At 45.1% G+C, this 12693-nt stretch overlaps 2 protein-coding genes across 3 annotated transcripts in view; both read left to right on the top strand.

Annotated features, from left to right (window-relative positions):
* LOC110536539 (zinc finger CCHC domain-containing protein 2) overlaps positions 1-4398 on the top strand; it is an 80023-nt gene extending 75625 nt beyond the window's left edge. Inside the window, exons 12-14 of one of the 2 annotated variants that reach the window (XM_036934746.2) lie at positions 666-782; positions 1343-2746; positions 3195-4398. In XM_036934746.2, the coding sequence (XP_036790641.2) occupies positions 666-782; positions 1343-2746; positions 3195-3256 (1583 nt within the window). In that variant the 3' untranslated portion in view covers positions 3257-4398. Of the gene's footprint in view, positions 1-665; positions 783-1342; positions 3052-3194 lie in introns of those variants that run through there. The other variant, XM_036934745.2, reaches the window with a different exon arrangement.
* Positions 4399-7811: 3413 nt separating this feature from the next.
* LOC110535197 (leukocyte elastase inhibitor) lies at positions 7812-12693 on the top strand. The gene is made up of 7 exons (XM_036934744.2): positions 7812-7944; positions 8359-8557; positions 10600-10740; positions 10986-11103; positions 11377-11519; positions 11806-11973; positions 12169-12693. The coding sequence occupies exons 2-7, from the start codon at positions 8390-8392 to the stop codon at positions 12568-12570; spliced, it is 1140 nt and encodes a 379-aa protein (XP_036790639.2). The 5' UTR covers positions 7812-7944; positions 8359-8389; the 3' UTR covers positions 12571-12693.

Genomic DNA, 12693 nt, shown 5'->3' with positions numbered 1-12693 from the left:
AGCTAACTTTTCCAATTAAAAGGAACTAGAAGAAAGTGATTCATAACAAAAAATATATATTATTTTGTGTGACTACAGCGCCAACGATTTAACCCAAAAATAGAAACACAATCTAATTGAGCGAGGATTCGGTTGGGTCATTATCAGAGGATTCGGTTGGGTCATTATCAGAGGCGTCGGTTGGGTCATTATCAGAGGCTTCGGTTGGGTCATTATCAGAGGATTCGGTTGGGTCATTATCAGAGGCTTCGGTTGGGTCATTATCAGAGGCGTCGGTTGGGTCATTATCAGAGGATTCGGTTGGGTCATTATCAGAGGATTCGGTTGGGTCATTATCAGAGGCTTCGGTTGGGTCATTATCAGAGGATTCGGTTGGGTCATTATAATTCAAAACAATGCTTTCTAAAATAAATCATACACCCTTTACACGCTCGCCATTGGTGAGTTTAGGCTTTTACTACTTGTAGTAACTACATTCAACCAACAGAGAGCAATGTTGTACAAGTTTATAAGGCATAGCTTTTCAGTCAACATCTGATCTGCTTATCTGTGTGTCTCAGTCATACGCATATGCCTTCAGGTTGATTTCATGTAAATCAAAGGTTTGCAAATCATATTTGAACTAAATCTAATTGAATGAATGTTGGGGTTGTATGTGTGTCTAGACGGAGACTCCAGTCAGGAGGTATACGGCGAAACCTCGTCTGAGAGCTACAGCTCGGCCTCCAGCCCCCAGCACCACGAACCAGAGAGCCTGGACAGCGAGGACGAAAAGGATAAAGGTGAGACAGACACATATACCATGATTAGATTTTGGGCTTGTCTTATTTTTGGGACATCACTAAGACTTTTGTTCTCCCTCTCGCTCTCTCTTTCATTCTCTCCCTCTTTCTCGCGTTCTCTCTTTCATTCTCTCCCTCGCTCTCTCCCTCTCTATCCCTCTCTCTCGCTCTCTTTCATTCTCTCCCTCTCTCTCTCCATCCCTCGCTCTCTCTTTCATTCTCTCCCTCTCTCTCGCGCTCTCTCTTTCATTCTTTCCCTCTCTCTCTCTCCCTCTCTATCCCTCTCTCTCGCTCTCTCTTTCATTCTCTCCCTCTTTCTTGCGCTCTCTCTTTCATTCTCTCCCTCTCTCTCTCCCTCTCTATCCCTCGCTCTCTCTTTCATTCTCTCCCTCTTTCTTGCGCTCTCTCTTTCATTCTCTCCCTCTCTCTCTCCCTCTCTATCCCTCGCTCTCTCTTTCATTCTCTCCCTCTTTCTCGCGCTCTCTCTTTCATTCTCTCCCTCTCTCTCGCGCTCTCTCTTTCATTCTCTCACTCTCTCTCTCGCTCTTGCCCTCACCCAGATACGGACAGTACCCAGGGCCCAGCGGACTCCTTCTTCCCCTGGCAGGAGGTTGCAGGTGGGGCCATGCCTACCATCCACCACCTGGTCTCTGCCAAGCCTGTTGGGGAGCCCCCCAGCCTTGACTATCCCCCAAACACCTTCATGCACCCCCTGCCCTGCATATTGCCCAACGGTGCACTACCTGCCGATGCCCCTCTGCCAGTCATGCCTCCCCACCAGGTGGCAACTGCCCTGGTAGACAACAAGGTGGTCGGAGGACTGATCATGCAGGTGCCCCTTGTCCTCCGAGAGCCTACGTCCACCACCGTGCCAGTTCCTGTGCCAGGGGATCCAGAGCAGATGCCCATGGTACTCCCAGGGTTTAGCTCCCTAGCCCTGGGCTTACACTCCCCTGGCAGCCCTGCCCTGCAGCCCCCAGTCCAGCACTTCAAGACAGCCCCTCCACAGACCACTGCCAGCTCTGAGGGTGTCACCACCCTCCCTGCCCACCAGCCCCTGGTAGAAGCTATAAGTGTCATCACCCCTGGTCCGCCCTATGCCTCACCCCTGCAGCCTGCCTACTCCCCCCCAGACCCTGCCGCCCCCCTAACCCCATCCGTACCCCTGGGGGACCTTAGCATCCCTCACATCAAGCACCCAGATGTGTCTCTTTTCCCGGACCTGCCCTCCCTGTACACTATGGCCCCCATCCCCACTTCCGTCATGGCCACACTAGGGGTAGCGCCTTCCCCTGGACAGGTTCAGGCGGTGGTGCCCCCGTCCGTACCCACCCACACCCCCGGCCCAGCGCCCGGCTCAACCCAGACCGACTCCACCTCCTACGTCAACAGCACCAGTAACTCCGTTGCCCAGCAACAGGCGCAACCACAACAACAACAGCAGCAGCAGCAGACGACTCACCAGCAACAGGCCATGTGTTGCGGGGCGTGCGGTTGCCGAGGCGGCTGCGGCAACAGCCGTACGGCGCCATCGTTTTTCTTTCCCCACCAGATGGCGCCACGGCAGGTGTTTGGTGCGCCGCCCATCTTCCAGCTCACGTCCCTGTGCGCCAGCAACTACCTCAGTCAGCCGCCCCCGCAAAGCAACGGCCAGGCCCAGCTGACATTCTTCCCCCCCGCCCCTTACGCTGGCCAGACCCTGCTGCACACCCATTCTGACCATGTACTGGGCACCCAGCTAGGCTATAGCCTCCAACAGATGGTGTCGCCCTTCAACCGTTTCTACCCGCACATGTACCCCTCCAGCGTGGGTATGGTGCCCGGTTCGGGAGGCGGCGGAGGGGCCCCGGGGGTAGCGGTCGGCGTCAACAAGAACAACGGCAACGTCTCCTGCTACAACTGTGGGGTCAGTGGGCACTACGCACAGGACTGCAAACAGCCCTCTGTTGATTCATCACAGCAAGGTAATAACGCCACGGCCAGGGGCCTCTTCAGATGGACCCATTCGGCCCCTCTGCGGCACCCCCCCTCAGCCCGCTCTTACTCTCTATCACATACCAGTGCTTTATAACCCTACACCCACCCACTCAGAGGGTACCCTTGACCAAGTTTGGGAAGGCACACCTTTGCAGTAACCCTCCCCACCTCCATTGGCAGGACTTATTTACAGCCAGGAGCTGCTGTTAAAGGGCTCTCTCTCATCTCAGGAGACCTGTGGACGTTTTTCTCTCAAAACTCTCTCTTAGCAGTTAAAAATGAAAAGAACAAATCCCAACCGCTCAGGTGCATTTTGGGAATTCATCACAGTGGTTCCTTGTCTTTTTGCTTAATTTTTCGGGAGGTTATTTTAATCCTCCCATTTTGTATTGTCTTCTTTGTTCCGCTGACGCCGTCCCCTTTCTGTTTTTTCAGGCAGCTTTCGGCTGAAGTACGCCGCCTCCCACTCTCCCGAAGGACTAGACAACGCCAGCTGAACACGTCTTTTCGTTTCGTCATCTGGTTCCTTGTCACGAGCGGTCCAAGAGAACCCTCCGTTTCAAGAGGGTTTCACTCTGATGTTTCTCAGTCATTGTCATTGTTGGTTTGACCTTTTTAAAGAGCGTGTGTGAGGAGGGTCCTGAGTACTTGTGGCGGAGACATCCTCTACGTCCCCGTCACAGCTGAGAGTGAAGCTGTCTTGTTTCCATAGAGACGCACCCCCCCCCCCCCCCCCCCCCCTCCACTGATCCTTTAGAGGCTTTTGGTATTTTGCACTGAAAACTGGCACAAGACAGCAAGCAGCTCATGTTCACTAACTTATTTTTGATATTAGAGTGTGGGAGCTTGGGAAAATGACACCACGTATCCTAGAGTGTGGGAGCTTGGGAAAATGACACCACGTATTCTAGAGTGTGAGAGCTTGGGAAAATGACACCACGTATTTTAGAGTGTGGGAGCTTGGGAAAATGACACCACATATTTTAGAGTATGGGAGCTTGGGAAATTACACCACGTCTCTTAGAGTGTGTGAGCTTGGACAATGACACCACGTATCTTAGTGTATGGAATCTTGAAAAATGACACAACGTCTCTTAGAGTATGGGAGCTTGGGAAATGACACCACATCTCTTAGAGTATGGGAGCTTGGGAAATGACACCACGTCTCTTAAGAGTGTGGGAGCTTAGGGAAATGACACCACGTCTCTTAAGAGTGTGGGAGCTTGGGAAATGACACCACGTCTCTTAAGAGTGTGGGAGCTTGGAAAATGACACCACGTCTCTTAAGAGTGTGGGAGCTTAGGGAAATGACACCACGTCTCTTAAGAGTGTGTGAGCTTGGGAAATGACACCACGTCTCTTAGAGTATGTGAGCTTGGGAAAATGACACCACGTATTTTAGAGTGTGTGAGCTTGGGAAAATGACACCACGTATTTTAGAGTATGGGAGCTTGGGAAATGATTTTGTTCTCTGAATACATGGGGATTCTGCGTGATCTCGATTAAAGAGTTTCCTATACTTCATTTTTACAGCGGTATATTTATGCCTCATTGTTATTGGACGAGGATTTGAATGGTTTAACTGTACAGCTACGAAAGATGAGTACAAACAAAAAAGTTAATGTAAAAAAAAAAAAAGCTGGGATTATTTTTTTTTTTTAAATTTTGCTGCAGTGTTTATGAATGTACAACATATTTCGTTTTTTTTTTATGTAAGGAATCTGGCAGTATCGAAACATGTTTCTTAAAGCATTTGCCACTTGATAATAATGTGAAGCGCAGAATAAGACGTTTTTAATCATCATGTTTGTCATGTTGAAGTTAAATGCTGCTGGGTGTTAATTTTAGTTATAATCTTTGACAATATGCATTACGACTACCAGGAATTCCGAAGTTTCTCAAGTGCACTGAAACAGTCCCGGAAGAACTAGAGCTAGATGTTATTGCAACAGTGAAGCTCTGACAATATACACTGTTGTCCCTCCATCCAGTATTCTCTTGGAAATGCTGTGCTGACCTGCAGAGTCGGGGGCCACTATTTGGCTCCTACTATTGATAACACTGTTCTCCTCTGAAAATAACTATATTTTCTTTGAGCCATTTCTACAGGACAAGTGGTGGCCAAGGCAGATATCATGTAACTTTTCTGGAGATTAATTATATTTATTCCCACTTCTTCATTTAAAATGCAGCTGTGAGATCTAACTGTATGGCATATGTTTGGTACATTGGTAAATGGAAAACAAAGAAATATGCACATACACACTACGAATTGTGTGTGTTTTCATGTGGAGTATGAACACGATTAGCGTGAGCACTAATGGAGGTGTCTGACTGGAGTTGTTTGGGGTATCAGGATCAGTAGCTTTCCAGGGATTGATTTTTTTTTTTTTTTTTAAGTGAAAATAACCAAACTGCAAAGCATTCCAGTAGACTAAATCTGATCTTTCTTGGTCCTCCCCATTGTTTAAAGTGAAAGACAGACATTTTATGGCAGTCTGGAAACTTTAGCCTGCTCTGATTTTTTTTCACTGATATACAAAATACAAAGAATTCAATACATCTGTTTGATTCCTCCCATATGTGTAGGTGAAAGGCAGGAAATATATGGCACTTCTGCCTGTAACTAGCTAATTTAAAATTTAAAATTTGGGGGGGGGGGGGGGGGGGGCAAGTGATCATAATTTGGGCACACCAAATAAAAAATGCTCTTGACTTGCCCCAATGGGCAAGTGCCTTTTCAGACCTTAAAGTCAATCCCTGCCTTCTCAGACACATCACTTGAGAGAATTCTCAATGATTTAGAACTCTTTCATGTCTGTCTTAAGATTTGGGGTCTACAAGTTGTAAAAGATGTGCATGTACAGTGGGGAGAACAAGTACTTGATAACCTGCAAAATCGGCAGTGTTTCCTACTTACAAAGCATGTAGAGGTCTGTAATTTTTATCATAGGTACACTTCAACTGTGAGAGACGGAATCTAAAACAAAAATCCAGAAAATCACATTGTATGTTTTAAGTAATTAATTTGCATTTTATTGCACGACATAAGTATTTGATACATCAGAAAAGCAGAACTTAATATTTGGTACAGAAACCTTTGTTTGCAATTACAGAGATCATACGTTTCCTGTAGTTCTTGACCAGGTTTGCACACACTGCAGCAGGGATTTTGGCCCACTCCTCCATACAGCTGTCGCTGGGCAATACAGACTTTCAGCTCCCTCCAAAGATGTTCTATTGGGTTCAGGTCTGGAGACTGGCTAGGCCACTCCAGGACCTTGAGATGCTTCTTACGGAGCCACGCCTTAGTTGCCCTGGCTGTGTGTTTCGGGTCGTTGTCATGCTGGAAGACCTAGCCACGACCCATCGTCAATGCTCTTACTGAGGGAAGGAGGTTGTTGGCCAAGATCTCACGATACATGGCCCCATCCATCCTCCCCTCAATACAGTGCAGTCATCCTGTCCCCTTTGCAGAAAAGCATCCCCAAAGAATGATGTTTCCACCTCCATGCTTCACGGTTGGGATGGTGTTCTTGGGGTTGTACTCATCCTTCTTCTTCCTCCAAACACAGCGAGTGGAGTTTAGACCAAAAAGCTCTATTTTTGTCTCATCAGACCACATAACCTTCTCCCATTCCTCCTCTGGATCATCCAGATGGTCATTGGCAAACTTCAGACGGGCCTGAACATGCGCTGGCTTGAGCAGGGGGACCTTGCGTGCGCTGCAGGATTTTAATCCATGACGGTGTAGTGTGTTGCTAATGGTTTTCTTTGAGACTGTGGTCCCAGCTCTCTTCAGGTCATTGACCAGGTCCTGCCGTGTAGTTCTGGGCTGATTGCTCACCTTCCTCATGATCATTGATGCCCCACGAGGTGAGATCTTGCATGGAGCCCCAGACCGAGGGGTGATTGACCGTCATCTTGAATGTCTTCCATTTTCTAATAAGTACGCAACAGTTGTTGGCTTCTCACCAAGCTGCTTGCCTATTGTCCTGAAGCCCATCCCAGCCCTGTGCAGGTCTACAATTTTATCCCTGATGTCCTTACACAGCCCTCTGGTCTTGGCCATTGTGGAGAGGGTGGAGTCTGTTTGACTGAGTGTGTGGACAGGTGTCTTTTATACAGGTAACGAGTTCAAACAGGTGCAGTTAATACAGGTAATGAGTGGAGAACAGGAGGGCTTCTTAAAGAAAAACTAACAGGTCTGTGAGAGCTGGAATTCTTACTGGTTGGTAGGTGATCAAATACTAATGTCATACAATAAAATGCAAATTAATTACTTAAAACTTAAAATTTTCTGGATTTTTGTTTTAGATTCCGTCTCTCACAGTTGAAGTGTACCTATGATAAAAATTACAGACCTCTACATGCTTTGTCAGTAGGAAAACCTGCAAAATCGGCAGTGTATCAAATACTTGTTCTCCCCACTGTGTATATTACACTTGTGCATACGGAGTACACACTCATTTGTTGATATGATAAGTTTTGTCAATTTTCATTGATAGCCACACTTAGTACTGTTTTCCTCCAAAAACATGATTAAAAAGCTACCCCTGTCCCGTTACATGTACCTAAAATGTTGAGGCCAACTCGGGAAATTTGATTAAAAAACGGTGTGGACATGTGTTGAACACAGGGAAAGAAAACATGTGGGGACACTCTTTACAGAACTGTATGGATGATTGAAGAACCATGTGAGCTCGGAGGACGATTGTACATATGAACCTGCCAGTTAAACTTGTTAAACGTTCCTGATTTTAAAAAAAATGCTGTACTGTATGGGGTACACTCACTGTTACCTTCGGGTGTATGTTTACTGTACTCTTTATGTAAATGTTATTGTACTGGAAATGTCAAATATATTTCTAAAACGAATTGGGTTTTTATGCAAATTGTTGATCTGTTTTCCTGGAATTAACAGCAATAAATACAAAATCATACATTATTCTTGTTTATTTCACTCTGTCTATATTTAGGCCATACACTGCTTGGATGTAGTTTTTTTACTTCATAGTACTGTACATTCGTTTGATCCAGTTGGTTTGCCGTAGTAGTCAGCTGAAAATAATTGAAAAGCGCACTTTGACAGGCCACGGTGTGTGTCTGCAGTTAGTTGTTTAATAGATGGTTCCCTGGAACGTGTCTAGAAAACCACCTGACATTCACAAATAACCAGTCTTTGGTGAGTAGCTGCAATATAATATTTCCCCCAATCAACTGGTGACGGTGCTGAACATATTTTAGGAAGGTTTACTCTGTTGATCTTGATAACTTTCTGTTGAAGTTACGATTAGTTACGACTTTTTGTCTTATTTATTGGTGAATTACTTGCCGATTTATTTAACATAACTATTGATGTCTGCTTGGCTACCTGGATGTGACCAAACATTTTTCCACCGCTCCAAAATCAGGAGAATGGCATAAACATAACATCAGAGAGGACGGGACATTTTATCACTTAAGTCTAACATTAGTTTTTTTTGGGGGGGGGGCGTACTTTTTTCAAAAATAACATCCGCATTAGATGGATAATTGCGGCCCATTCATTGACGGGTCTGTTTCACTGACACTAACACGTTTCACTTTTCTTTCCAAGTTCTGCCTGCCTTCCTCTCCCACCAGTTACAATGGCAGCCGTGTCTGTAGCCAATACCAACTTCACCCTGGCGTTGTTCAAGAAGATCACCGAGAAGAACAAGAAGGGCAATGTTTTGTACTCCCCTCTCAGCATCTCCGCTGCCCTCGCCATGGTTTTTCTGGGTGCCAGGGGCAACACTGCTACTCAGATGTCAGAGGTGAGTCCGTGTGACCCGTTTTATTTTCGGTGTTCCGTCGATACGACACACTGTAAAACCGTAGTTATCCTGTATGACTCGGTGGAGTATGGCCCTTGTAACGCCAGGACTTTGGCTTTGTTTACCATGACCAACTACACATGTACATCACTTTGGGTTAAAACTTCTGCTAAACAACAACAATATAAACATATAGTACCAGTCAAGTTTGTGCTATCTAATTAGGACAACGTAGCTGTAGTTGAATTAGATGAATATACTACAGTTCAGAAGTATGGGGTCACTTAGAAATGTCCTTGATTTTTGAGAAGCTTTTATTTATTTTTCTGTCCCTTAAAATGACATCAAATTGACTTAGAAATAGTGTAGACATTGTTAATGACTATTGTAGCTGGAAACGTCTTTATTTATTGAAATGTACGGCTATGTAGACAGGGTGAGGTCCCTCAGTATGGTGATGGTATGGTGAGGTCCCTCAGTATGGTGATGGTATGGTGAGGTCCCTCAGTATGGTGATGGTATGGTGAGGTCCCTCAGTATGGTGATAATATAATATGGTATGGTGATAATATGGTATGGTGATGTCCCTCAGTATGGTGATAATATAATATGGTATGGTGATAATATGGTATGGTGAGGTCCCTCAGTATGGTGATGGTATGGTGAGGTCCCTCAGTATGGTGATAATATAATATGGTATGGTGATAATATGGTATGGTGATGTCCCTCAGTATGGTGATAATATAATATGGTATGGTGAGGTCCCTCAGTATGGTGATAATATGGTGTGTTGATGGTCCTCAGTATGGTCCTTGGTAATTCCCAGCTCTAGTAGCCTTTTATACACTTTCTCAAAATAGTCCGAATTAAACTACGATAATTCAAGAAATCGGTCATTAATTTAGTCGCTTTGTGTCGTAGGGATCTTAGTCATTACATTTTACATCCAACTTAGATATTTTGGTGCAGTATTTCTCAAGTGAGTGTGCATGAAAACGAGTTGTCTGTCATTGAATGGCAACACGCACTTCATTGAATCCCTACTGTTGACCAATAATCGACGAAGGGGGCGTGGACTTCAGCTTGCCTCAAGAAAACAATGTGCATGAACAGCCGAAAAACCCCTTTACCAAAGACCAACAAGACTGTCACAATGTTGTCATTTTAATATATGCACAAACTGTTCGGTATGGGAAGCATTCTGACTTCTTAACCCAGGACTACTCCACGTAAAGAGCCCCAGCTGCCGCTGATTCTGGTGGTCTATATCCCTGTATATAGTAAGGAATGAGTAACCTAGGGGGTTCAAAGGCTGTCCGCTAGATACTGTTGCGCTTTTGGTGAGGTAGTCGCAGTTTGTAGAAAAACTTTTGGACTGTTGTAAAAAATAAACGTTTTTCAACGGAATGAAACTGGGAGGGACCTACCTACCTGAATTTGCCCAATAGAAAGTTGTTTACGTTGCAAAGCGTTTTCAGTTTGTAGTAAACGGTTTCCGTTTCGACAGACGATGTTTTGCTACTGTGTGACTATTGAATACACCCCTGCTGGGAACGCGGTACTACTGCAGGTGTTTTTCTTCTGTGGTTTATTTATGGGATATTAGCCCTATACATAAAATACACATGTAGCAGCAGCTCCTGTATATAGCCTCGCTGTTGTTATTTTACTGCTGCTCTTTAATTATTTGTTACTTTAATTTTATTCTTAACTGCATTGTTGATTTTTATGGGCTTGTAAGTAGGCGTTTCACAACACCTGTTGTATTTGGCACAATTTTATTTGAGGCTGGAGGTAATACTAGCTTATTTTCTCTACCAAGGTTTCAACGTGTTATATTTTTTCATAATTGTTGATAAGGAAATATAAACAGGAAGTTCTGGTCACAAACCAATCATTTTGAACTAGTTCAGCAACATGAATGTAATCTGGGCGTGTCTAAGTGACATGGATGTCACAGATGCAACCACAATGTCACATTAGGTACATGTAAATGATTTTTTTGTTGGGGTTTCTCCCCCCCCCCCTACTTTTGTCACTAGACGATGTGCTTCAACAAAGCTACGGGTGACATCCATGTTAGCTTCGGCAAACTCATTCATGACCTGAACCTGCAGGGAGCCCCATACTCACTGAGCCTGGCCAATCGCCTGTACGGAGAACAGTCTTACCAGTTTGTTGAGGTAACGTCCACAATGTGGAGTAAGTGTTGCATCTCAAATTAAATTTTTTTTTCTTTCTGAATTGACCCCCTATGACTGTATTAGAAACACCACACTAGCGATTTCCAGGATGTCCTATACATTCTATGACGAACTGTACATAGTCTAGTCCATTGTGGACTACTCTTTATTTTGCGTACTACGGGGTTTATGAAGTTAGTCAATATCCTGTCTTAATCCTCTTGCATCTGTGGTAAATGTGACAGACTTTCCTCGGGGACACCAAGAAGCACTACAATGCTGAGCTGGAGGCTGTGGACTTCAAGTCCAACGCGGAGACTTCCAGAAAGAACATTAACGCTTGGGTGGAGAAGCAGACCTCTGGTGAATAGAGGCCAAAAGCTGTCTCCATGTGCACAATAACTTTGCATTAATTATTTTTTTATTAAAGAAAACAGCCTGTATTGATATTATTCACTAAAATGTTTAATGATAACTATTCTCATTCAGTGTAAAAATCTTTAAGGGACCAGTAGATTGAGAATAAATTGATTTCCTCCATTAGGTGTCCTTAATGTATCTGCTGTTTGTAACAACAAAGGTGTAGAAGAAGAAAGTAAATATCACCTCTAGTCTCTATATTTTTTATTTTTGTAGAGAAAATAAAGGACCTGTTGCCGGAGGGGGTTGTCGACCACCTGACCAGACTGGTGTTGGTGAACGCCATCTACTTCAAAGGCAACTGGTGTAAGAAGTTCAAGGAGGCCAGCACCAGCGATGCCCAGTTCAAACTGAACAAGGTACCAACCAGCCTGACAACAATAACCTATTCTAATGTCTGTAGTTAACACCCCTGGTGATCATTCATCATGAGTCTTTAGAGTAGCGCTTCTAAGGCAAAAGAGATTACTTTTTTTTTTTACTCACCAAACCACATGTTTTTTTGGGGGGGGGGGGGGACACTTTTATTTATTTACCAACCATGTGTAGCTTGATTCACTTTCATGACAATCAATGAGTAACTTTTGCAACCATGGTAATTTGTGACGACACAATAATTTGACACCACCTTTTCATCGGATCCAGAATGAGTGTAAGCCAGTGAAAATGATGTGTCAGACGGCCAAGTTCCCCCTAGCCTTCATCCCCGAGGCCAACTGCCAGATCCTGTGTCTGCAATACGAGGGGAACGAACTGAGCATGTTCGTCATGCTCCCCAACGACATGGAGGACCACGTCACTGGTCTGAAGAAGGTACGACTTGTTTACTCTGTCAGCAACATGGGGTTTGTGGCCTAAAACAATCACAGTTAACTGCACGGCAAATACCTGCATTATGGTAATTAGAGGGTTAGTTCAAACCGAAATCAGTCTGTCATTCTCATATTTTTAGAAGTGTCAGTCATGACTGTCCCCCCCCATCCCCCCCCCCCCCAAAAAAAAACACAGCTGGAGAAGCTGCTGACCTATGAGAAAATTGTGGCGTGGACCAGGCCTGACATGATGGACACAGTGGAGGTTCAGGTGGGCCTGCCTAAGTTCAAGCTGGAGGAGACCCTTGACCTGAAGGACTTGCTGATCAGCATGGGCATGACGGACGCCTTCGACCTCTCAAAGGGAGACTTCTCGGGCATGTCGCCCAGCAACGATTTGGAGCTGTCCGAGGTGGTGCACAGGGCGTTTGTGGAGGTCAACGAGGAGGGCACAGAGGCGGCGAGCGCCACGGCCGCCATTATGGGGATGCGCTGTGCCTTGAGGACCCCCAAATTTGTGGCCGACCACCCCTTTCTCTTCTTCATCAGCCACAACACCGAGAGCATTCTGTTCTATGGTCGCTACTGCTCCCCTTAGGAGCTTTAGCAAATGGGACATTCCACTTGGGTATTAAAGAGATGTATGTATATATTACTGAAGCTGCTACATCAATATCGCATCTGTGCTTGGTGATCTTTGTCAATAAAAAATTGTGTTGAG

This window comes from Oncorhynchus mykiss, chromosome 11, assembly GCF_057628025.1.
Source record: "Oncorhynchus mykiss isolate SJ-2025 chromosome 11, ASM5762802v1, whole genome shotgun sequence".
In the NCBI taxonomy this organism is placed as follows: Eukaryota; Metazoa; Chordata; class Actinopteri; order Salmoniformes; family Salmonidae; genus Oncorhynchus; species Oncorhynchus mykiss.
This window is presented reverse-complemented; position numbering and strand designations above follow the sequence as displayed.

What these genes read in the sequence shown, in the direction of transcription:
- LOC110535197 (XM_036934744.2), top strand. Translation starts at nt 8,390, where the DNA reads ATGGCAGCCGTGTCTGTAGCCAATACCAACTTCACCCTGGCGTTGTTC. An exon ending in AGTCTTACCAGTTTGTTGAG is followed by an intron (nt 10,741 to 10,985) that starts GTAACGTCCACA and finishes TAAATGTGACAG; the next exon opens with ACTTTCCTCGGGGACACCAA. An exon ending in CCCAGTTCAAACTGAACAAG is followed by an intron (nt 11,520 to 11,805) that starts GTACCAACCAGC and finishes CATCGGATCCAG; the next exon opens with AATGAGTGTAAGCCAGTGAA.